Here is a 26,045-nt window from a genome sequence, read left to right as displayed (position 1 = left end):
AGCCACTTCAGAGAACAGTACAACAGCCAGCCCTCGCTCTCATGTGCCAAGCCGTACACAGACAGTACCTTATTATGCCACACTAATGGATAACTCTGGCGCCCTGTGGCCCTGCAAAGATATACTGCAGGATGTGAGGGCAATAGGGCCTACCTAAACCTATCCTCAGGTACATTCCAAGTCTGTGGGGTAGGAATGTTGGCTCATTCAGTTTTTCATTACGACAGGTTTAGAAAATGCCACATCGATTGAACGAACTCAGACAACGGGTGTCATGTAAAAAGTATTATTTTTATCAGTAGTTAAACAAAAGGTGACATGAGAAAATCACTCAGTCCAGAGACACATAACATTTCCCACAAGAACTGTACAGAACACAGGAGCCTTATCAAGGTGAATCAACAAAGGCAACACAAACAGAGAGGAAACCAAGAGAGTCTGTTCATAAAAGGGGGGGGGGGAATGCTAGAACAATTAAAGGCACAGTTGTAGATAAAGTGGATCTGAACTCAGAACTTCCTCTCTGCTCTAAAAGATACAGAATAATAAACTTTACAGCTGATACAAATCCTGCAATGTATCTGCATTTGTCTAATTCCTGCTTTCATGGAAGCAGGCTTCTTGTTAACATCCTATTTTTACAAATGAGCTCTCTGCCGTGGCATTCAGGTGACACAACTAAGGGATCAAATTACAAATTGTGCTTAGTCACAGATTAAGGGGGGAATAGACAGGCTCAACTCTCTAAGTACATACAGGGTGCATTTCTATATGTTTTCCTTCTGTCCAGTGCAAGAGTTCAGGTCCACTATAAGACAGCCCCCAAAAGTAAGCCCTAGCAGGAATTTCAAACATGCTCGAAATATAAGCCCTACCCCGCAAAGTAAACCCTAGTAAGCGGAAAAAGTATGGCAGCCTGCGTTATTACTGGAGCCCCTGGTCTTGCAGGTGGGATCATGGCTCTGTCACTGGGCCAATCACTGCATTCGCAGCTACTCAGCAAGTAGTCCCCATAGGCTGAAGCTCTGGGACACAGCGGCATGGAGCTGGGGGTAAGAAGAGGATGGAGACATTTGAGGACATGGGTGACAGTGCGGCATAGAGCTGGGGGTAAGAAGAGGATTCAAAGGGACATCAAAGGACACCAGGATGACATGGGGGACAGCGAAGGCCAATGGGGACACAGGATAAAGGAGGACAGGGGATAGAGGTGGTCACAAGTGCAGAGGGGTACACCAGGAGGACACTAAAGGGACAAGGGGGCACACAAGAGATGAATCCAGCAGAGGAAGGGGAGGCACAGTGGAAAAGGCAGGAGGACACACTGCACAGGAACCTGAGTGTTCATAGAAATATAAGACATCCCCTGAAAATAAGCCCCAGCACATCGTTGGTGCAAAAATAATAGGACACTGTTTTTGCGGAAACACAGGTTGTACATGCGCCACTGGCTCCTACAATGAATGTTAGCCAGGGTTCGGCTATATAAAATAGACAAACTCCAGCACCCTGATTATACACGGGGAACCAATATAACATCATTGTGTCTATGGCAGTGCCTAATTACCAGCCAACTACAAATACCCAAATTCCCTGCGTCGCCTTTTAGCGCTCACTACTAAGTAACACATGTAGTTTAAGAGGACCTGCCAAACAAAGCTAAAAAAAAAAAAAAGAAAAGCAAGAATTGCTTGGAAGGCGTAAATCTCTTTGGCCCAAGAACATGAAGCCCCAGTGAATCATGAGAAAGACCAATCACGAGTTCAATTTATCTTCCAGGAGACGCATTAGAAATGTTCTCATGTCTGAACACAGTCAAGTCCCCAAGCAACAGATAATGATTTTCCCAGTAAGAACATTATCTTGCCTTTCCTTGCTGCACAGTGAAGCGGATCCTGAGATTCCAGATGCAGCCCCCAGAAATCCAGCCCCCTTTCTGTCGGGGAGAAGTACTCACCCATATGGCGCTGCCTCCGCAGGTGCAGAGTGCAGTAAAAAGCCGAGCGTTCCCAGTCGTTGGTTTCTGGATCCAGACTACGGAGAGGAAGCCAATGTTACATTTGGCTTTACGATGATAAAAGAGGAAAAAAAAGCCTTCAATGCTTGTTTTCGTGTATGTCCTGTGAGCGAGGCCAGGGAATTCGAGACGGGAGTGGTGGAGAGCACTTCCAAGATAATATTTGGAAAATATTTTAGCACAGATAAACTCAAATGGGGGGAAAAAGGCAGAAGTGTTGTATGTCCAATAGAAACAGACAGTACAATGGAAGCAGTAAGATAATGTCTTCTGTTAGCGGACTAGCTGGCCAGAACACAACGCAGGTGCGCCTGTGTCCGCCACATGGAGGAGTTATCAAAATACAATGCCTTGGACTATTCTACCAGATCAAGCAATATATCTAAAGCTAATATAAGATAAATGTTTCTCTATGTGAACCTATCTGTGTATTTTTCGGACTATAAGAGGATCTGGACTATGAGACGCACCTAGGTTTAGAGGACAAGAACCAGGGGAAGAAAAAAATATACTAACCCTGGTGTGTCCATGGTCCAAGGGCTTTTTATAGATGTTCTTCCCCCAATTATTCTGTCCTCCTCCTGTTTCCCTTGGGTTTCCTCCTCCAGTCCCCCTTAATGTCCTCCTCTTGAACCCCCCCCCAGTGCCCTCCTCTTGGAACCCTCAGTGTCCTCCTCCTGGTCCTTCTCAGTGTCCTCCTCCTGGTCCCCTTCAGTGTCATCCTCCTGGTCCCCTTCAGTGTCATCCTCCTGGTCCCCTTCAGTGTCATCCTCCTGGTCCCCCTCAGTGTCATCCTCCTGGTTCCCCTCAGTGTCATCCTCCTGGTTCCCCTCAGTGTCCTCCTCCTGCTCCCCCTCAGTGTCCTCCTCCTGGTCCCCCTCAGTGTCCTCCTCCTGGTCCCCGGTGTCCTGCTCCGTTCCCCCTGTGTAACGTAAACAGCAGCAGCAGCCGCGTCACGTCCTTACATTCTCGGGATGGTTGTTGTCGCAGGCCTGGTAGAGAACGGCCAACTATTCTTCTATGGACACAAAACCAGCAATGTGAGTTTCTTGTCCTGACCCAACCACTACATGTTCATCAAACAATCCTATTACACTCTGTAAATGTAGCCAATTGTACTGAAGACTGGAATAAGCTGTTACGGACTATTTAATTAAAAAAGTTTACATCTTCAATTCATCACACCGGAATTTGCACTACACGTCACATTTCATCACTCTGATACTTCATCCTTCAAAGCTGGGAGAACAAAGTATCAGAGAGATGTGGAATACTACACAGTGCGCAGAAGCCAGAGGTAGCTACACATGTGAGCCATGGTGGCAGTAGATAGAGGGGATTGCAGAAAGGGGTGGGTGAACTCACCCTTGTTGCCACCTATGGATGCTGCACTCCATGTCGCATTCCATCACTCCGATACTTCATCCTTCAAAGCTGGGAGGAGGAAGTATCAGAGAGAAGTGGAATGCAACATGGTGCGCAGCAGCCAGAGGTAGCTACACATGTGAGCCATGGTGGCAGTAGATAGAGGGGATTGCAGGAAGGGGTGGGTGAACTCACCCTTGTTGCCACCTATGGATACTGCACTCTATGTCGCATTCCATCACTCTGATACTTCATCCTTCAAAGCTGGGAGGAGGAAGTATCAGAGAGAAGTGGAATGCAACACGGTGCGCAGCAGCCAGAGGTAGCTACCGTTGTGAGTCATGGTGGCAAATATAGAGGGGATTGCAGGAAGGGGTGGGTGAACTCACCCTTGTTGCCGCCTCTGGCTGCTGCACTCCACATCGCATTCCATCACTCCAATACTTCCTCCTTCAAAGCTGGGAAGAGGAAGTATCACAGAGATGTGGAGCGTAACATGGTGCGCATCAGCCAGAGGAAGTTACATAGGTGAGTAAACACCTCCCCCTGCAGTGGCCTGCATGTATAAAGGTTCTTGTTTCATTTGAAATCTGGAAGTTGAATTCAGAAGCGCGTTCCTAGTAGTGTATGTCTGGTAAACAGATCATCTTGTCCCTTGGGTGCATATTGAAATTACAAACAGTGCGTAAATAACGTGACCTGCAGAGCAACTTTATACTTTCTACACAGCGCTTGCTAAATACTGTACCGAGTTCTGTTCATTAAGCAAGAGACCACAGAATGTGACGAGTGCCAAAAACAATATACAATTTGCTGGGGACAATTTCCCATACTAATATGGAAAAAGGACATCTGAATATTCACTTGGATATCTTGCAATTTAATGGGAAAATAAACACAATCTGACTAAATTCCATTTTCAGGTCTGACAGTTTAACTCCTAATATGCCCCTTTTCACATGAATGATCAAGAGAATTCCTCTCCAAAAAGCCTCATCTATCCTATAGTCATTTAAAATTGAGGAAGAACTCCGCACCATCTCTAATGAGCATCTAATAGTTTAGTGCAGCGCTTCAAGATGCAAAAATAGGTCTACAGAAACCACTGAGGCCAGTGTGCACCACATATCAAAGGCTCATACACACGGGGCACAACTGTCGCCACAAACACGTGGCACGCGCATGTTGCGGCGACAGGTCCTCCGTGTGTATGAGGCGCGCGCTACGAACCGTCGCCAGTCAGAGCTGTCGCCGCAACTGTCGCTAGTCCGCCACGCGTACTGCGTGTGTATGTGGACTAGCGACAGCAACCAAATGCCATGGACAGAGCTTCCGACGGGGGGGAGGAACCTTCGGCGACAGCTTCCATCGCATCTCTGTCCCTTTGTGCGCCATGTGTACAGCTGCTGCACAGAGGGACCTGGCGACGAGCTCAAAAACATTTCTAGAATTCGTCTTATCCTTTCACAGGAGGCTACTAAAATGCTCTAATCATATCCCGTCTTGACTACTGTAACACCCTACTCTGCGGTCTACCAAAAAGCAGGCTGCCACATCTTTAGTCCTTACTGAACTATGGGTGTAGAAATCACCCCTGCCATTACAGGGAGACCAACAACCTGGAACGTCGTGGAATTTTGCCCCGGTATTTGGGGGTTTGGGCCCCGTTCACACTGCACGCGTTTCCAGCCGCGTTTTGGAAACGCGTGCAGGTGGCCGACACGCACGACATCAGGCATTGCATAGAGTGCAATGTCTGATGTTCACACTGCATGCGTTCCGGACCTGTGCGGTCCGGGAACGCATGCTGCACGCATTTTTTGTAAAAACGCGTGGCTGTCCCATTCACTTTTCAGTGATGGGATCAGCCACGCAACGCACACAAACGCGGATGGCGTGCGTTCGCATGCGTTGCGTTCCGCATGCGTGGCCATCCGCATGCGTGGCCATCCGCGTTTGTGATGTGAACGGGGCCCGTTCTGCCGCGGGAATGCAGCGCTTTAGCTAGGCTGATACTGCTTAACATAAATGTCTAATAAAAATAGGATTTTTAAAAGGCTTCAGACACTCTTTAAAGGGAAGGTTCAGGCACGACCTAAAAAAAATAAAAATACAATTCCTCTAACCTGGGGCTTCCTCCAGCCCGGGGCAGCCAGGACGTGCCCTCGCCGTGGCTCTGTAGGCTCCCGGTCTTCTCCGGTGGCCGACCCGACCTGGCCGGCTGCTAGGTCGGGCTTCTTCTGCGCTCCAACGTGCGCCTCACGGGGGCGCGCTGACGTCATCGGACATCCTCCGGGCTGTACTGCGCAGGCGTAGTAGTTCTGCGCCTGCGCAGTACAGCCCGGGGACGTCCGATGACGTCAGCGCGCCCCCATGAGGCGCATTTTGGAGCGCAGAAGAAGCCCGACCTGGCAGTCGGCCTGGCCAGGTCGGCCACCGGAGAAGACCGGGAGCCTGCGGAGCCACGGCGAGGGCACGTCCTGGCTGCCACGGGCTGGAGGAAGCCCCAGGTAAGAGGATTTGTATTTTAATTTTTTTTAGGTCGTGCCTGAACCTTCCCTTTAAGTCTCGCTACACCTCTGTACTGAACTCTGCTCCCCTCCTCAACCACCTCTCCTTCTACACATCTGATGCAGCCCCTGTCTGCCAATCACTTCATTGGTTACCTATTATATAGAGGATCCAGTTTTAACATCTCACCCTATCATACAAAGCTCTACATAAGTTGTCACCTCCATACATTTCCTCATTAATCTCCAGATACCGTCCCACCCGGAACCATCACTCCTCCCAGGAGACCCTCAAGTCCTATAACTTGGTCACCTCCTCTGTCTCCCAGATCCAGGACTTCTCACAATCATCACCCCTCCTTTGGAACTCTCTCCCTCAGCCTTTCCCTCATGCTCAGTCTCGGAGCATGAGGGAAAGGCTGAGGGAGAGAGGGAAACCTTCAAACGTCCTCTCAAGACCAGGGTTGTGGAGTTGGTACAAAAATCATCCGACTCAGGCTCCTCAGTTTATGAAACCATTGAGCGAAAATGCCTTCGAAAATCATTTGGTAATACGATTGTGATTTTCCTGCATTTTTTGTGAATTTTCAGAGCTCGGGCTAAGCCGCCGTGGTGGATTTCTCAGGCCCTGGTGGGCCGATTTGCATACCTTTTTTTGTTACACGCAGCTACAAACCGATCGCTGCTGCTCCGCGCCGATTCGCTGCTACCCACCGCACCGCACCCACCAGACCCATTGCGCAGCCTGGTCAATCACCGCCAGGAAGTGCTAAGAGGTGGATCGGGACTCCCTCCGACGCTATGACGTGGCGACGGGGGAAGCCAAACAGGAAATCCCGTTCTGAACGGGATTTCCTGTTTGCTCTAATCGCCGGAGGAGATCGGAAGAGGTGGGGGGATGCCACTGCACAGCGACTAGTTACTAGCGACTAGTTAAAAAAAAAAAAAATTAAAGTGCTGTGCTGCCCCCTGGCGGTTTTAATAGACCGCCAGGGAGGTTAAGATGTGGGAATTTTTTTGCATTTTAGCGATTGTTCACGTTAAAGGAAACTTCAAGCATTATATGCTGCCCCATGTTATACTTACCAGGGGCTTCTTCCAGCCCCTTGAAGCTGACATGTCCAACACTGCATCTCCGATCGCAACCGCCAGTGCGGAGGCCGACATTGAGGTCGTCCTTACTGCGCCTGTGTGAAGCACCGCTGTCAATCAAGTCCACGTTGTCCGCAGCGTACTGTGGTCGGCCTCTGCACATGGCGTGGACCCCAGGCTGACAGCTTTGATTTCAGATGCATGAGGCTGGAGGAAGCTCCCAGTAAGTATATCATGGGGCAGCATATAATGCTTGATGTTTCCTTTAAACGATACCCGAAGTGACACGTGACATGATGAGATAGACGTGTGTATGTACAGTGCTTAGAACACAAATAACTATGTGTTTCTTTTTTTTCTTTCTCTGCCTGAAAGAGTTAAATATTAGGTATGTAAGTGGCTGTGTCAGTCCTGACTCAGACAGGAAGTGACTACAGTGTGACCCTCACTGACAAGAAATTCCCCTTTTTACCTCTTTCTTGCTCTCAGAAACCATTTTCTGCTAGGAAAGTGTTTTATAGTTGGAATTTCTTATCAGTGAAGGTCACACTGTAGTCACTTCCTGTCTGAGTCAGGACTGAGTCAGCCACTTGCATACCTGATATTTAACTCTTTCAGTCAGAGAAAGAAAAAAAGGAACACAGCATAGTTATTGGTGTGCTAGGCACTGTACATACAAATGTCTATCTCATGTCACATGTCACTTCGGGTATCCTTTAAGGAGAGACTTTTTGCATTTTATGTGAATTTTCGCACCTGGAAAAAAATGATTCTCCTTTGACCATATTCTCGAAATAAAAAAACAGCATTTTGGATGCAAACATGACTTTGGCAACGCTGTTGTCAATAGAGCACAGCACAGACCACTACCCCTACTCCTCTGTACAGAGCAGGCTCCCTGGATGACAAAAGCAATTCTCCATCTCAATTAGCTCTCAATTAAAAGCCAGGCATGAAGATGTGTAGTGATCCAGGAATGCTACAAATTGGTTGCAGAGCCGGGCTAAACGAGCGTGCGCATTAATATTAATTCAGGAGTGACCGCAGGCAACGCTGCTGCAGGAATCGCACTCTGGCACGGAGCTCGGCCAGGCAGGTTAGTTAGCTGGCATTTCTCATGTTTTATGAGCCCGATTTCAAGGTCTGCGCTTTAGAATGACTTTATACTCATTACGTGAGCTAATAAGCATTTCTGAAATAGCTGGACAACTCTCCCACGTAAGAGAACGCACTTGGAAGTGGAATTCGGCTCTAGCAGTACTCAACACACGATGTGGAAGCAGCAGGCACTAATCTCGTCTTCCTGTGAAATAGCGATCCTGTGATCAACATTTACTGGCTAAACTTTCTTTCCCAGGTTTTGAAAATCTATCCATGGACTGAGACTCAGTTCCTAAGAGCTGCTTTCCTCTCTAGCGGCTGTAAAAATCCAAACAGGAAATTTGGGCGCCAAAAGCGCAGTGGAAGATCGGTCATCCCGTATGTCATTATCGGTTATAAATGGAAATTTGGGTGTCTGCTATAGTGACTGCAGCTATAATAGCGGCCCAATATTTGTTGTATATATCGACAAAGGCAGTGCGGATAACATGCGCTTTGCAAAGAAGGGAGGGTTAGGGATTGTGGAGGTCAGGTAAGGCCCATACCCACTAAAGCAATTTTTACGAACAATTTTGAGCATCCATTTTTTTCACGATATCGCGCAACATTGTTTAAAGGCTCACTATGGCAAAAAAGTGTGAAATTTAAAGTACATATAAAAATATACAAATAAGAAGTACACATTTACCAGAGTAAAATGAGACATAAATAACTTTTCTCCTATGTTGCTGTCACTTACAGTAAGTAGTAGAAATCTGACAGAACTAACACTTTTTGGACTAGCCCATCTTCTCATGGGGCGTTCTCAGCATGGCCTTTATTCTTTATAAAGACATTCCCGGAAAAGTTTTTATACAAATATGTTAGCCAGCCTCCCTGCTCGCTGCACAGTTTTTGGAGCTGGCAGTTGCATGGAGCAACCGCTATTTACTAAGTGCTTTTGAAAATAAAGTAAATCTTGAGACCCCCTCATGAGGAGATAAGCAGGTCTAAAACCTGTCAGTTCTGTCAGATTTCTACAACCTACTGTAAGTGACAGCAACATAGGAGAAAAGTAATTTATGTCTCATTTTACTCTGGTAAATATGTACTTCTTATTTGTCAATGTTTACATGTACTTTAAATTATCCACTTTTTAGCCATAGTGCCCCTTTAACAAAAATTTGTTAAACGATGTTTCACGATTCAAGCCACCGGCAGCGATCATTCCTTTTTGAACAATCGCCATGTCCAATTAAGCCGTGGAGGATTGGTCCGATCCTCGCTGACTTGTTGTGGGTTTTGTCACGAAGTGTACAAAATCGCCAGTTTCCAATGCCGCAAACAACGCTTGGAGAGTTGACCAGACAGATCAGGGAATAATCTTCATCATTAGAGATTCCCTATCCATTTGGCCGTGATCTGCTGGTGGGTACTTAGCTTTAAGGTCAATGATCGGTTAGAATTAGACATCGGTATAGGGGGCGGGGGGCGGAAGTGTCCAGTTGCTGTGAAATCGTTGCGCAACCGCTGACAGAACGATCGATTTCCATCCGAAATCAATCCTTCCTGTCGATTCCCGTCGAGCCGTCCGTGCGGAAGATTTTGCTCGATCACCGGCTCGTCGGGAGTGCGTCAATAGCGGCGTTGGAATGCCCGACCACTGACGCAATACAGCGGCAATACATTACCTGCCCCGGCCGGTGCAAGTCCCCGCTGTCTCCTTCTCCGCTGCTTTCCGCGTTCCGGTCCGGCTGCCTTCACTTCTTGTCCCGGCAGGAAGTTTAAACAGTAGTGCGCCCTCTACTGTTTAAACTTCCCCGGACAGAAAGAAGTGAAGCCAGCCAGTCCGGAACGCGGAACCCAGCGGAGAAGAAGACAGCGGTGACTTGCGCCGGCCGGGGCAGGTAATGTATAGCTGGCGGGGGGCGGCGGCAGCACCACCACAGATTTCATGCTGAAATCGATTCACAATCTGTTTGCAGTAAAGGCAGCCATACGATCCCTCTCTGATCAGATTCGATCAGAGAGGGATCTATCTGTTGGTCGATCTGATGCCAAATCGACCAGTGTATGGCCATCTTTAGATTGATTTCCAATAGATTTCATTCGGAAATCTATTGGAAATTCCTAGTGTGTGGCACACATCAGATAGATTCCTGTCAGATTGGACTTGACAGGTATCTGCCAGAAATCTATCTGATGGTCGAATTTGCTGCAAATCCATCAGTGTATGGCCACTTTAACAGAAAATTGTATGGTGTGTATCTAGCATAAGAACTGGCTGTAAGTGTGTTTGATTGGCCCAATTCCAAGTTGCATGCAATTTGCATGAATCTCACAGACCACCTCTAGCCAGTATCTCTGTAAGGATTTCACAGCCATTTGTGTCCCCTCTGAGACTTTCTTCCACTTCCTGTTCCGGGTGACGTCCTCATCCTTCATTTCCTGTCTGGGTGACATCCAGGACTCTGTTGTGAGCCAGACTCCCTGTTTCCTCTCTTGCGTACATTTTCTATACGGTCCTGTAGGAACTAGGTTGGTGACACAATAGGCTAAGGATAGAGAGAGTACAGGTGATTCTGAACTCTTCCCTGCCATTGGGTGGGCTTTATGGAAGAAAGACCCCTGTTGGCAGCGCATTTCCTAAAACCTGGATTTTATGGACTTTTTTTTTCCTGCTACTCTATTATAACTTCTGCTGCCTGTGCTAATGGTGAGGTTTTTAATTTTTAAAAATTAAAACAAACATTATATTTGAAAACTAAGGAGTGTTGTATCCATTCAGTGTTGTAACAGTGCCAATTTCAAGTGTTTTTAAATACTTTGACAGCAACTACCAGGGGCGTAACTAGAAATCCCAGGGCCTCCCTGCAAAAATGTTGATGCTGTTTTGGGGGGGGCAAGAGAAGTCACAGCATGAGGAGAGAGAATGGGCACATCGCACCCCACACGCCGCAACCCCCCCCCCCCCCCCCCCCGCACCTCAGGCTCTCCCTTCAGCAATTATCAGTGCCAGCGGGCGGCGGCAGAAACACATACCTCCATCGCAGATATCTGATCTCTTATCTCTCATGCTGTGACCCCTCCTACCCCCCAAAATGGCCTCGAGCAGGTCCCCCCCCCCCCCCCCCGCAGGTGCAGCGGCTGCAGCCCCTATTCTTACGCCCCTGGTAACTACATTTCCATGTTGTAAACATGCAAATATCTGGAGAACTACCACTGAGGATATATTCCGGTTAGCGGTAACACCGGGGATTTCACAGCTCCAAAACAAGTTGAACTAGATGACTCCATGTCTGTTCAGACATGGGAAAGATGCATTCTCCAGTTGTGATGCAGCTGTTAAAATAAGCACAATTCTGAGGAAGGTGCAGCGCGGGAGGGAGCTTATCAGACGAGCCAGAGACTACGTCCAATTACAACATGTAATAAGGGAAATATGTAAAGAGGCCCTGTAGTGACATATAGCAGAATGCAGTAGATTATTCTGGACACCCACTTTTAGGGGTAAGTTTTCCTGGTTTTCGCATCAGAAAAACTTTTTGTACCTATAAATTGCTGTACATTTGTATATAACCCTGCCCTCCCAGTGAGGCTTAGCCTAGATTTAGCTATGCAAAAGTGTGAACTAGCCCACACAGTGACCTTTTTTTGCCCCACTTTTGGGGTAGGAAAAATGAATCTTTTAGTTCAAAAATACAGTATACAGTAATAGCTGTGGTTAGTAAACAAAAAAGAAATAAACCAATAAAAACAACAATATTTACTTGTGCTTCTGCACCACATTCTTAAAGTCAGCCACCGTACTCTTAAAGAGACACTGAAGCGAAAAAAAAAATATGATATAATGCATTGGTTGTGTACTATGAATGATTACTAGAAGTTTAGCAGCAAAGAAAATATTCTCATATTTTTATTTTCAGGTATATAGTGTTTTTTCTAACATTGAACCATTCCATAATATGTGCAGATTACACAACACTCAGCATTCAAAATGATTCTTTCAGAGCAGTCTGTGAACTAATGACCTCTCCTCTGGCAGAAGGAAAGTAATTAGTTCAATAACACTTGAGATAATAAAAGTCAGATAACAGCCCTCTCCAGGACTTTGAAAGTCTTAGAGCTTAATTGCTTTTTTGCATAGAGATAACAACTGGAGTTTCTTAATTCTTCTTGTACTGGAAACAATTAGACTGATGTATCTGATCTTAATGTTTTATTTCTTAGCTGTACTACACATACAAATCATAATATCATAATTTTTTTTTTCGCTTCAGTGTCTCTGTAAAGTCACTTATACAGTACCAATCTGATTGTGACTGTATATCTAATGTGTACACAGAAATCTTTTGTACATATAATAAATAACATCTCTGCTGTAAGTTATAAAGCCCAATGTGTAGTGTCACTAGAAGGGATGTACAGTACTGGAGGGAAAAAAAAACAAAGACAAACGGGAGCCCAAATGGTGCTGTATGTCACGAGTATTGAGTATTAAAAACACTTCTAAAAAAGGGGTACTCACAAAGGTGGGTTGCACAGGGGGCCACCGACCACTTCAGACACGTGGAGTGTATTACACCTGACTCCACTCAGGTCTGCCAGCGGTCCTGGACTCGGTCGCTCTCTTAGCAAAAAAACCTGTGCACCTAAAATAGGTGTGCAAGGCCCCCCTCCTAGATAGGTGGGGGGGGGTGGGGTACAGCAAGGTGTAAAAGTGCCAAAGTAGTCTATATGCTGCACTCAGAGGCGCCCCGAGTGCAGCCTATAGACTACTTTGGCACTTTTATTTGGCCTGAGGAGGTGGGCGTGGTCCCACCAAACGCGTTGCCTGTGCTTGATAATCTATTAAACTTCCTTATCTAAAGTGAGTTTGTCATCTATGAGGTAAGCCACCTCAATCTTCTTCATTTTATTGGTTTTAAAGTGTTTTATTTATTCTGGGCGCCTCTTCACCTTGCTGCACTAGAAGGGATGGTCAATGAGATGCGTGCTATATATCGTAAATACATAATAATAATAATATGGTAGGACATTAGACTATGATTAAGGAAGGGATTAGATTGTGAGCTCCTCTGCGGATAGTCATGACATGAGTATCTACCCTGTAATGTGCTGCAGAAGATGTCACTGCTATATAAATGCATAATAATAATATGGTAGGACATTAGACTATGACTATGGTAGGATTAGATTGTGAGCTCCTCTGAGGGCAGTCAGTGACATGACTATGTACTCTGTAAAGTGCTGCAGAAGATGTCAGTGCTATATAAATGCATAATAATAATATGGTAGGACATTAGACTATGGCTATGGTAGGGATTAGATTGTGAGCTCCTCTGAGGACAGTCAGTGACATGACTATGTACTCTGTGCAGTGCTGCAGAAGATGTCAGTGCTATATAAATGCATAATAATAATATGGTAGGACATTAGACTATGGCTATGGTAGGGATTAGATTGTGAGCTCCTCTGAGGACAGTCAGTGACATGACTATGTACTCTGTGCAGTGCTGCAGAAGATGTCAGTGCTATATAAGTACATAATAATAATATTTGAAATTGAATGAGAGTCTTTCAGGGCCATTAACAACAGATGTTTTACTGCAATAAATTCCCTAAAAACCTGCAAAATTTGTACCGCAATTAACATTACTGAGAGAAAAATCATTTCCCAGCAGACTGCAAAACGGATGGTTTTACAGCCAGGCAATCACGTCGCCGCGTTCTAATCCAAGGATTATTTCACGCTGGAATGTACTTTAGTTTAGTTTATAATATTACCTCACACTCCATTTACTCTGCTTTTACACTATTATTTTTGTTCAGGACCCTATAATGGCTTCATCATACTGCAGTGTGACAAAAAAAAAAACCCTCACATAATGTAAACCATAAAAGAAAAAGTCAGACGGAGGATAAACATATATATCGGCACGCAAGCACCTGTGACCTGTAAACCGGCGCTGATTACTAATAATATAGCGGTATCCTGATGGGATTAAATCTGTGCTCTGCTGGCTCTGGCTGAGGCGGAGTAACCTTTCACTAGAGAGAGCGCTCCAGCCAACCAAAACACTGCGGTCTTAGGTCTCCGGGCCCTCTGGTTATTCTCACAGAAATACATATACACGGCGTATTCTGGGGCCAAATTAAACACACAGAATATTACACTCTGACAGGGGAAAGGGCAGCCCTGCTGGCGGGTCTGTCTACGCTGATTCTGAGTCTCCGCTGAGGGAATACAAGTTCCATCAAGCACTGCAAATCATAGTCAATCAATTTTTTGACATTGTCATTGTTGTGGTACAGGTAACCTGAATCAAGTAAAATTATTTAAAATAAACACATAATGTACATGCAAATAAATATTACACTTATCTGGCCGTCCGTTCCTCTCAGAAGCGCACCATTTTCTTCTAACAAAGATTCCTTCCAGTTCTGACAAGATTTTGTCAGAACTGAAATATATCAGTTGCTGTCAGTAATTAAGCAGTTGCTGTCAGTGGTAACTGAATGGACAACTGATATGCAAGGTAATGTTCATGTTTCCCTATGGCTCAAGTGGGCGATATTACAGTTTAACAGTGTGCTGACTCGGAAGCCGTTTTGGGGTAATGGCCATTTTTAAAATGGAGGACAGAGAATTCCATCGATCACAGTGGACAAACCGGATGCGGGAGAGGAGAAAGAGATTGAGGAGTAGACTACACGGGAGGTAAGTATGACTTGTGTATGGTTATTTTAACTTTTCATTTTCAGTACAGGTTTTCTTTAAAGAGGCAATGTATGTAGTTACATACAGTTGTGCTCATAAGTTTACATACCCAGGTAGAAAGTATGACTTAAAGGGACCCTGAGCTAAGGCTCAAAACGGAATTTGGACTTACCAGGAGCTTCCTCCAGCCCCCTGTCGCTAAACCTCTCACCCCCCCATAGCTAATGAGGTCCCCCAGCAGCCTCCTGGCTCCTCTCCCAGTTCTGCTGGTGGCTCTGTTAATCGGTGACTTCGGACTGAAGTCACACATGTGCGCCGCCACACACACCACACGTCATCAGTGAGAACCCTGCGCATGTGTGCTTCAGTCTGAAGGCTGCCATACACTGGTCGATTGCCACCAGATCGAGCAACAGATAGATCACTATGTGATCAGAGAGGGATCTATTGGCTGCCCATACAATGCACACAGATTTTGAATTGATTTCAGCATGGAATCGATTCACAACCTGTGGAACTGCTGCTGCTGACCTGCATTGCCACCCCCGGCCAGCAGCAATACATTACCTGACCACCGATGCGAGTCCCCGGGTCTGTGCTGTCCCTTCTTATTCCTCTGTCTCCTCTTTACTTCCTGTCCCGTCCTGTGACAAGCGGAAGTTCAAACAGTTGACCGCCCTCAGGAAGTGCAGAGGGACGACAGACGGAGAAGACGCCGGAAGAAGTGAGAGACTGCAGGGACCTGGGAACTCGCGCTGGCGGACAGGTGATGTATTGCTGCGCCGGTCGTTGCCGTATCGAACACCGCTAACGACGTGCTCCCGGCCCACCGCCCTTTGAGGAACATTTTCCGCCTGGACAGATCGACTGAATCGATCGATTTCGTGTGGAAATCGGTCAATCGGTCAAAATTTGCGTTAATGTTTTCACAGCAGATTCGATCACAGTGATCGAATCTGCTGTATTTCGACTGGAAATCGTCGAATGTATGTGTACCTTTAGAGTGGTGCAGTGCTTGAAATTCACACTAAACTGCCGCTATTAAGTAGGATTTAAGAATTTTCTCCTTATCATGCAAAACAGTTCCCCCTGCTGGTTAGAACTGATTACCTCCTTAGCGGTAACCCCGTGCTGGACACGGGGTAAGCCGCTGCAGAGGATTGATAATTTTTTTTTTTATACACGCAGCTAGCACTTTGCTAGTTGCGTGTTACTTACGATCGCCGCCGCTCCGCCACTACCCACCGCGTTACAGGGTGCCCCCCCCCCAGAGACCCCTTGCGCTGCCTGGCCAATCAGTGCCAGGCAGCGCTGAGGGGAGGGGTGGATCGGGACTCCTGACGTCACGACGTCGATGACGTTAATGACGTCATCGCGCCAGTCGCCATGGTGACGGGGGAAGCCCTCATGGAAATCCTGTTCAGAACGGGATTTCCTGATGGGCCTGAACGCCAGAGGCGATCGGAGGGGTTGGGGGGATGCCGCTGCTCAGCGGCTATCATGTAGCTAGCGCTAGGCTAGCTACATGTTTTTTAAAAAAAAAACTAAAAAAAAAACAAACAAAAAAACAGTGCTGCGCTGCCTCCCTGGCGAATTTAATTGACCACCAGGGAGGTTAAGAAGAAAAAACTGTTGGTAATGCTTTGATAAATCTGGCCCAGTGTTTTTATGAGCAGCAGTATCACTTCCCATAGAGATGAGATAACTGGCTCTCCCACAGAAAGGCGATCTCTGCTGGCACTGTACCTGTAACACTACACACTGCCTCTTTCATATGAATCTTCCCTCACACTGTATCCTCTTCATGGTGTCTCGTATAATCCCCCCTTTGTGCCCAGAGAGGGAAGCGGAGCGCAGCCTCTGCCAGCCTGACTGATATAATTGATTCCTGGCACTGTCCTCATATACTCGGATGTCAGAAGTCCCGCTACCAGAGTGTAATCCATGTGTAAACAGCGAGATAAGACCCTATCACAGGCTGAGGAAATGATTGCTCTACATTGCTGTGGTAACTACCTACATCTGTGCAGGATCAGACAATGCTTTGTTTTCTTTTCTTTTTTATCAAATTGTTTAAATTTCTCAATTCACAAATAAAGCTGGCCATACACTGGCCAGAAATTTCCGCCGATCGACAGCAGATTCGATCACTGGGATCGAATCTGCTGTCAAATAGTTCGCGCTAAACGCACCGGACCGATTGATTTCCTCCTGATATCAATCGAGTCCGTCGATCGCCCCGTGCGGGAAATTACCGTCGATCGCCCGCGGGTAGGGAGCGCGGCGCTTGCAGCGTATGATTCGGGACATTTCGACGCATGTATACATTACCTGAGGCTGGCTCCCGGACATCCCGTCCGTCACTGCTCCCGTCATGGCACCTCCAGCATCCTCGTATACCTTCCGCTGTCCTGCCAGTGACAGCGGAAGTACAACTAAAGGGCGCTCTATTTGAACTTCCGCTATCACTGGTGTGATAGCGTAAGTTATATGCGGATGCGGGAGCCGGAGGTGCCACATGACGGGGACATCACGCCCGGGAGCCAGTCTCAGGTAATGTATGCCGGGGGGGGGACAGGCGGCAGCAGCAGCTCAGCAGATTGTGAATCGGTTTCAGGCTGAAATCGATTCACAATCTGTTTGCAGTAAAGGCAGCTATACGATCCCTATCTGATCAGATTCGATCAGAGAGGGATCTGTCTGTTGGTCGATCTGATGGCAAATCGACCAGTGTATGGCTACCTTTAGTGTTCTAGATTTTTTTTAAATATTCAAGTAAATGTCGAATGTATAGTGCATCCATACCATTTTGTTTGCAAAGGATGATGGGATTCCAGTAAGAAAGGCAACTGATGCCGAGCTTGTCTAGTAGCAGCCTGTGGGTTGTTAGTTAAGGTAGAGTTAAGGTAGTCATGCATCTAGCGATTCTAATTCAATCGACAAAGCGATCGACGTTATTTAACCACTTCCTGTCCCTATAATGTGAAAATAATCTCTGCACTCTACTCCCTACAAAATCTTCAATAACATTGTTTATTTATCTCTGACCTGATAACATCACTACAGAGTTGAAAATGAATAACAGCAAACCCCACTCCTCCTCCCCGGGAATTCAATGGCAGAGTTAATTAGTAAACAAGTTTAAAATACACGTTCCAGGATCAGACAGTAGAAGATAGCATACATTACATAATTGTTACATCTAATACATTATCAAAATAAATGAACTGTTTAAATAAACAGGAGGGATAGACACAATGTGTGGGTTTAATGTACAATAGAACTGTTTACATTTAAGCTATAATGTATGAAAGTGGATAAATTGTATATTTTTCACTTTTTTCCTTATTTTCCTTTTAAAATGCATGGAAAATAAGGTAATTACTAAAAACAAATAGCCACAAAAAAGGCATAATTTGTCCTTAAAAAACAATATATAGATCATTTAGTTGTGATAATTATTGATAAAGTTATTGCCAAAGTAATCAGAGCTGAGCTGAATGGGGAAAATTACCAGGGTAGGAAAGTGGTTAAGGAATCGACTTCAGTATGGTTGATCGAAAGTCAATAGACTAGTGGCCCATACACTACAAACGATAACCTATGCGATTCACCTTCACATTCGATCTTACCAATGTTGTGTCTCCTCTCCATGCTCCTCATCGATTAGGAATTCTGGAACACACTCGATTCTCTCGATTCTATAAAATGATCGAATCGAATAGTCGATCACACAGCCAAATCGTCTGATGTTTGGCTACATTAAAGGTAGCCATACATCTAGCGATTTGGCAGTACGATCGACCATTCGATTTAATCGTTATATAGAATTGAGAGAATAGAGTGTGTTCCAGAATTCCCAATCAATAAAAAATTATTTCATGTCGAATAGAGCAGCTTAATCGATCGAGCAGGATGCAAGATATCGGTCAATCGCACAGGATTGTGAAGATGAATCGCATAGGATATGGTTTGTAGTGTGTGGGTATAGTCGATCGACTTTCGATCAACCATACTGAAGTCGATTCCCAAATAAAGTCGATCACTTTGTCGACTGAATCAGAATCGCTAGATGTGCAAACAGCTACACTTAAAGAGACACTAAAGCGAAAAAAAAATGATGATATTATGATTTGTTTGTGTAGCACAGCTAAGAAATAAAACATTAAGATCAGATACATCAGTGTAATTGTTTCCAGTACAGGAAGAGTAGAGAAACTCCAGTTGTTATCTCTATGCAAACAAGCCATTAAGCTCACAGTCTTGGAGAGGGCTGTTATCTGACTTTTATTATCTCAACTGTTCCTGGACTATTTACTTTTCCTCTGCTAGAGGAGAGGTCATTACTTCACAGACTGCTCTGAAAGACTCATTTTGAATGCTGAGTGTTGTGTAATCTGCACATATTATAGAATGATGCAATGTTAGAAAAAACACTATATACCTGAAAATAAAAGTATGAGAATATTTTCTTTGCTGCTAATCTTCTAGTAATTATTCATAGTACACAACCAATTCAGTATATCATATTTTTTTTTTCGCTTCAGTGTCTCTTTAAGCTACGCACACACTTTAGATAACTATCGTTCGGAAAAACAGATAAGCGCCGGATGAACGAGCGTTCGCCGACTGGAATGCCGAACTCCTAATTGGACAAGTTCATACAACCTATACGGACTGCGTGGATTTTGTGTGGAATCATCCTTGTAATAAAAGATTATCTAGAGACATTCTTAGCAATGGAAAACCAGCTTGAAGTATCCCATAATGTAATATCATAAGAATCCTTACCTCCCCGTGTCTGACAGGCTTCAGATAGCCTCTGGTCACTCCCATGCGGAACAGGGTCTCTGTGGCCTGCAGGACAACAGCAAACAAAACATAAGGTAATCTGTGGAGGAGACAACACGGAACATCTCAAATGGCTAAAATTAGGGTTGTCAATGAGATGCAAACACATTTGACTTGATGCTAATGTTATGCAAATGTATGAAGAGTTTGAATAGGACCAATCAAATACAGAAGCTGATTATTTTCATTAGCCCAGTTTCAAGCTTCATAAATTGGCATCAAATTAACATAAGGTTAGCATCAACTCAAAATTATTTTCATCTCACTGATCATCGCTGGTTAAGATACCTAAAGGAGAACTAAGCTTTAAGGTGAACCCGAAGGGAGGGTGATATGGAGGCTGCCATATTTATTTCCTTTTAAACAATACCAGTTGCCTGGCAGCCCTGCTGATTTCTATATGGCTGCAGTAGTGTCTGAATCACACCATAAATAAGCATGCAGCTAATCTTGTCAGATCTGATAACGTCAGAAACACCTCATCTGCTGCATGCTTGTTCAGGGGCTATGGCTAAAAGGATTAGAGGCAGAGGATCAGCAGGATAGCCAGGCAACTGGTATTACTTAAAAGGAAATAAATATGGCAGCTTCCATATTCATCTCGACAAAGACAAAAGAAATACCGAGAGCCCAATATAGTGTAGTATGCAAAACAAGGGGTTGGAAATGAAAAGTATATAATGTATATACCTACTCACAAACCAGGGTTACCTCCAGGCAACCACTGTATAGGCAGGTGAGGAGATTAGACCTGTCCTCACTCAGGATTAAAAGTCGCTCTCTGTAGATAAGGAAAAATGGGGATCAACCCTTCCACCAGGGGTGGATATTGATAATGTAAGAGTGGACAGAGGCGCCAGCAGGATAAAAGGTTCTAAAAGGCTTAAAATCCCTCAGGAGGTGGTGGTGGACTCGCCTCCCCGAAGCAGACAAAATACCGTCAGTTTTATGACTACAGGTTTATTAATATACTCCAAAACAAACAGTGCAACGCGTTTCACGGGTATGTTCCCGCTTCCTCAGACAGATAGAAGTACACAGTATAGTCTCAAGGTCACAAATAGCGCCTCTATACCTCCATATTCATCTCACTTCAGGTCTCCTTTAAAGTGAACCTAAAGCCAAGTTAAAAAAATTAGATTAACTCACCTGGGGCTTCCCTCAGCCCCCCGCAGCCAATCGGTGCCCTCGCAGCCCCGCTCCGATGGTCCAGGACCCGCCGGCGAAAACTTCCGGTTTGGCAGTCACCGGCCGACAGGGATGGGAACGCGAGTGATTCTTCGCGTTCCCAGCCTGTATATCACCCCCTATGCTGCTATTGCGGCCTCCTGGCCTGCGAGGGCACCGATCGGCTGCGGGGGGCTGAGGGAAGCCCCAGGTAAGTTCATCTCATTTTTTTTTACTTGGCTTTAGGTTCACTTTAAAGACCTTCACAGTACGAATGAAAAGCAAGACTCACCTGCTCAGACAGTAAACATTGGCTTTATCGTTTACTGCTGAGCTGCTGCAGCAAAAGCCATTCCAGACGCAAGTGTAATTATTCTTGAAGGAGGACTGTAGTAGAATGCAGTACATTATTTAGGGTACCCACTTTTACATTCATTATCTTGGTTACAGCACCAGAAAAACTTTCTAAATATATTCCTGTATACTGATGTAGCCCCGCCCACCCAGTGAAGCTTAGCCTAGGCTGTTTATTATGCAGAATTCTCAGCTCCCCAGAGCATTCTGGGAGAACAGATAGCTTTTCTACTGGCTTTAGAACTCTCCGTCAGAGGCGGGACAAGGTCCTCTAGCACCCGAGGCTGAGACACCAAAGTGCGCCCCTCCATCCCTGCCACCCCAGCCGTCACACACTGATTGCTATTAGACTAAGAGGTGCCACAGGGCCCACAACCTCCCCAACACCTTAATCTCTAGTTATATGCAGGGCTGTGGAATCGGTCCAAAAATCCACCGACTCCGACTCCTCAGTTTAGGATTCCACCGACTCCGACTCCTCTAATTTGCATATTACAATTTTGTTGATTAAAAGTATGTAAAATGAAATTCGTCTCTTAACTGCCAATGCTTAGGAATTTTACAAGACAACTGAAGTGAGAAGGATATGTAGACTACTATATTTATTCCCTTTAGACTAAAACTAGTCCTTGGTAAGAGTACTTGTAAAAGGTACAAACCGAAACAAAGAACATCTATCAGGCCCTAGGCAATGTAAGTGTGGGTACATGTAAGAATGATGTGCAGGTACTCTGCAGGGGAATGAGGAGATTGTAAACAGACAACACCTCTGTGTTCAATGTGCACAGCATTCTCAGTGGATTCCCTGTAGCTCTGTGGGGAGTGCATATGTAGAGTATAGTACTACTGTGTAACAAAGTAAACCTGAGACAGATGAAATTCAAGTTTTATACATACCTGGGGCTTCCTCCAGCCGCCTTCAGGATAATCAGTCCCTCGTTTTCCTCCTCCACCACCTGGATCTTCTGCTATGAGTCCAGGTACTTGAGCCAGTCGGGCGTAGTGCGCATGCACACACTCCGCCGCCAGGAGCGTACTACACCTGTGCAGCACTATTGCGCAGGTGCAGAATGTTCCTTACTGTGGGAGCGGCATGCGGCCGGACAGCGCTGACTGGCTGAATTACCAGGACTCATAGCAGAAGATCCGGGTGGTGGAGGACAGCGAGGGACTGATTAGCCTGAAGGGGGCTGGAGGAAGCCCCAGGTATGTATAAAACTTTACGTTTCATCCGTCTCAGTTACCCTGTAATTTGTAGTCACCAAACCAAATTTTAACAACATATCAAATTATTTGATTTTATCAGCAAAGGGAGTGCATACATTTGCATAAATCAGCATCAATGCAGAATTATTTCCATCTCGTCGTTGACCATCTCTATTAGTGACACAGCTACACATCAGGCTTTATTCTTACAGCATAGATGTTATTTAGTATATATAAGAGATTCCTGTGTACACATCATATATACAGTCACAATCAGATATGTATATCTGACCATAAAAATACGGGGACTGCTTTATTGAAGCAGCACAAGTAACTAATTTTGATTGGTTTATTTCATTTTTGTGGACTAAGCACAGCTATTACTGTATATATACATTATTTTTAATGACTATTATCTGAGAAATAGAACATTTTATCATATTTTCTATTTTAATTACAGTTACAAATTCATTAGGAGTCGGAGTCGGTGCATTTTTTCCCGACTCCAGGCACCCAAAATTGCCCGACTCCACAGCCCTGGTTATATGGCTTGCAGTCACTGCCATGTATCCCCTTTTCTTATTTCTTTCTGCTTCAAACACAATTAGGAATGACAGCTGAATGAATTGTGCGCCCCCTCCTACACTGCGCCCTGAGGCTGGAGCCTCTCCAGCCTATGCCTCGGCCCTGCTCTCCGTAAACGAACATTCCGCAGAGATCACCTGCCAGATGTTGCCACCTGTAATACATTTTAGAAAGTAAATCAGGGAGAGGAGAGATGTTACAATGGGCACACATTGACCTAATAATTTATAAATGAATATTGTTTAAAAAAAAAAACAGCAATTTTATCATTGTTATGTTCACTACAGTTCCTCTTTAAGCCCCTGGTGGGCCCCCCACAATAGAAAAGGAGTTGGAGGTTTGGGGGAATCCAATTTGCTCCTCCCGGACCAGATTTCAGCTTCTGTATTGGTGGAGAGGTTGGATGTGATTGGGTATGGATTGGATAGGGGTTGTCCTTGATAGAGGTGTGTATGGGGACAGGAGGGGGACAATAATGTACTAGCATCATGGTTATAAAGTAAGTGGAGAAAGATATCCATTTGGGGAACAGAATCCATACAGATTCCATATGCAGAATAAGAGAAAAGACTCCATGGGCCTTATTCATTTCACTTTATTTGATATTTTCATACCTGATTTATAACATGCCCTTAAAGTGTTCCTGAGGTGGAATATGTGTCATGATTTGGACACAGAGGATTGTTAGTCATTTCATCACAAACCTCTGTGTGCTTTCTGTGCTGTTGTGGGTCCCACCGGCCTTTGCATCCCCCCCCAAAACTGCCGATAAGGAATTTGTCAGTAGCCTGAGAATGGAAGGGGCGTTCTTTTCAGGAGAGAGACTCCTGCAACATGCCCCCCCCCTTCCCGCCTCTAGGTGCCCTGCCTCACCCAGCCCTTCTCTGCCTCTACTCACCCCTTCCCCGCCTCCCCTTCACTGCCTCCTGCTGCCCTTTCTCTGCCACTCCCCGCCTCCCCTTCACTGCCACCTACTACCTCTTCTCCACCTCTACCCACCCCTTCCCCACCTCCCCTTCACTGCCTCATGCTGCCCCTTCTCCGCCACTCCCCACCCCTTCCCCGCCTCCCCTTCACTGCCACCTACTGCCTCTACCCACCCTTTCCCCGCTTCCCCGTCACTGCCTCCAACTGCCCCTTCTCTATTTATCCCCACCCCTTCTCCTCTGTGCTCTACGATCAGAGTTCAGGGCGGAGCTTCAGCATTGTGACTCAGAGTCGCGGCCATTTTTTTTCAACTAAGCTGATGGAAAATGGCACGCTGGAGCGGCGGTAAGCAGCTCTACCTGATCCAGCTAGCCCCCTAGGATTTAGGTAGTAGCTTTTATTTTTTAATACACTAATGCCAGCTTGGGTTCTCATTAAGCCACCAGCAAGGAAGAAAATACTTGGAATAATATTGACAGAATTTTTCCACCTACTTTTTGGTATTTTTTTAAATTCCAGAATGCTGAACAAATTATTTTAAACAGTAGATGAAAAGTTATCCTCGTGAGTTGAATAAGGCCCCATGTCCCACATTACAACTATTGTTCCCATCCACTTCTCTGCCAGGACTCAATAATAAAAAGGTTTTTTTAAGTCGTACATTTTTTTATTCAACAAAAGGACCCTATGGAATAAAAAGGGTGCTCGGAATGTAATCTTAACCCGATTTCAATTTTTTGGGTTCCCTTAATAACATTTAAATCCTTTTAATGTTTTCTTCGTTTAAACGATCTTTTATCTTAATTGGCCATTTGTAATCAATAACGTGTCTCTAGAAGCAAGGGAGAGAAAGTCCCCCCTTTTGTCTCCTGGAAATGGTTTGGGTAAGCAGATAATTTGCCCGCAATTTATGTAGCTATTTGTCTTCGGGCGCGTTTAACCCGTCAGCACAACAATGTTGCGGTCGGGGCATTAAGCAGCGTGTTCCCCCCCCCCCCCTGTTAAGATGTGATTCTATTACACGGCTCCTGAAAACACGAGAGGGGGGCCTCCTGGAACCTTTCATGTCCATCCCAATGAGTTCCTTTCATCAACTCTTCCCACCAACATTTTAAGGATGTTTCAGTCAAATAGAGTACTCTGTCAATACGGCTGGGCGGCCATTGTGCCTATAGAAAACCACCGGGGTGTGTAACCTTCTTTTCACCTTGACTAGTGAGAGGTCTCTTTTAATTCCCTATCCAGCACCCCAGATACCGCCAGATGCCAAATCCATTCAGGACAACGAGCAAATTTCCAGCGCTTGTAAGTTTGGCCTCTCGCGTTTCTTGCTAGGACTTCTCCTCTTCATGCGTGGAGTGTCGCTAAGGAGATTAAAACTACATGCCCCGGCTTTACAATGGAGGGGGAGCCGAGAACATGGCTCAAGCAGGCCACCTGCAGCTATTTGCTAATTGCCAATCTTAAGCTTCCAAGTGATCGCTCTTCTGGTATGCAAACAAAGGGGACCTGGACGAGGCAGATGGATTTCCATGTAGAGGAAGATGGAAAGGGGTTAGAGGTCACTGCAAAATAGTTTAGGTGACAACAAAGGTTTGAAACTTAAGGCCGAGAGATAGTCTAATTACATACCTGAAATACGCGTTGAGTGAAATTTGTCATCCTCCGAAACATTTGTCTGTTCGGCTGGTTCTGTGAGGGAGACGGCTGGATAGCTCTGTTACGGGGCGTGGCCAGTGGTCTAAACTGTATTCTAACATATGTATGCAGGTCAACGTTAACTGAATAGATTGTGAAGAGCAGCAGCACGTTTATGAATCATTGCTTTGGTCTCTGCTAACTTATGGATGTCCCAGGGGACGAGAAGAGAGAGAAAAGCCTGGTACACACTTTCAATTATGATTGGCCAATCACTGACCAATTGTACCACCTCTGTGTAGTATGAAAGTTTACCTACACAATTTGTTCATAGTATTCAATATCTTTTTTGCCAACATTCTCCTGCCACTCAACTGGCAATAGGAATCAAGGGGGACGGCCTGAAGTGAGAGGGATATGGAGGCTGCCATATGTATTTCCTTTTAAGCAATGCCAGTTGCCTGGCTATCGTGCAGATCCTCTGCCTCTAATACTTTTAGCCATAGACCCTGAACAAGCATGCAGCAGATCA

The 26,045-nt window shown here is 45.5% G+C and overlaps 1 protein-coding gene across 1 annotated transcript in view; it reads right to left on the bottom strand.

Annotated features, from left to right (window-relative positions):
• Positions 1–26,045, bottom strand: part of TMEM135 (transmembrane protein 135) — a 399,393-nt gene that overhangs the window by 164,411 nt on the left and 208,937 nt on the right. The window contains exon 5 of the mRNA XM_068264859.1: positions 19,577–19,642. Within this exon, the coding sequence (XP_068120960.1) occupies positions 19,577–19,642 (66 nt within the window). The remainder of the gene's footprint in view (positions 1–19,576; positions 19,643–26,045) is intronic.

Source organism: Hyperolius riggenbachi, chromosome 2 (genome assembly GCF_040937935.1).
Source record: "Hyperolius riggenbachi isolate aHypRig1 chromosome 2, aHypRig1.pri, whole genome shotgun sequence".
NCBI classification, from domain to species: domain Eukaryota; kingdom Metazoa; phylum Chordata; class Amphibia; order Anura; family Hyperoliidae; genus Hyperolius; species Hyperolius riggenbachi.
Note: the sequence above shows the minus strand (reverse complement) of the source record. Positions and strands in the feature narration are given on the sequence as shown.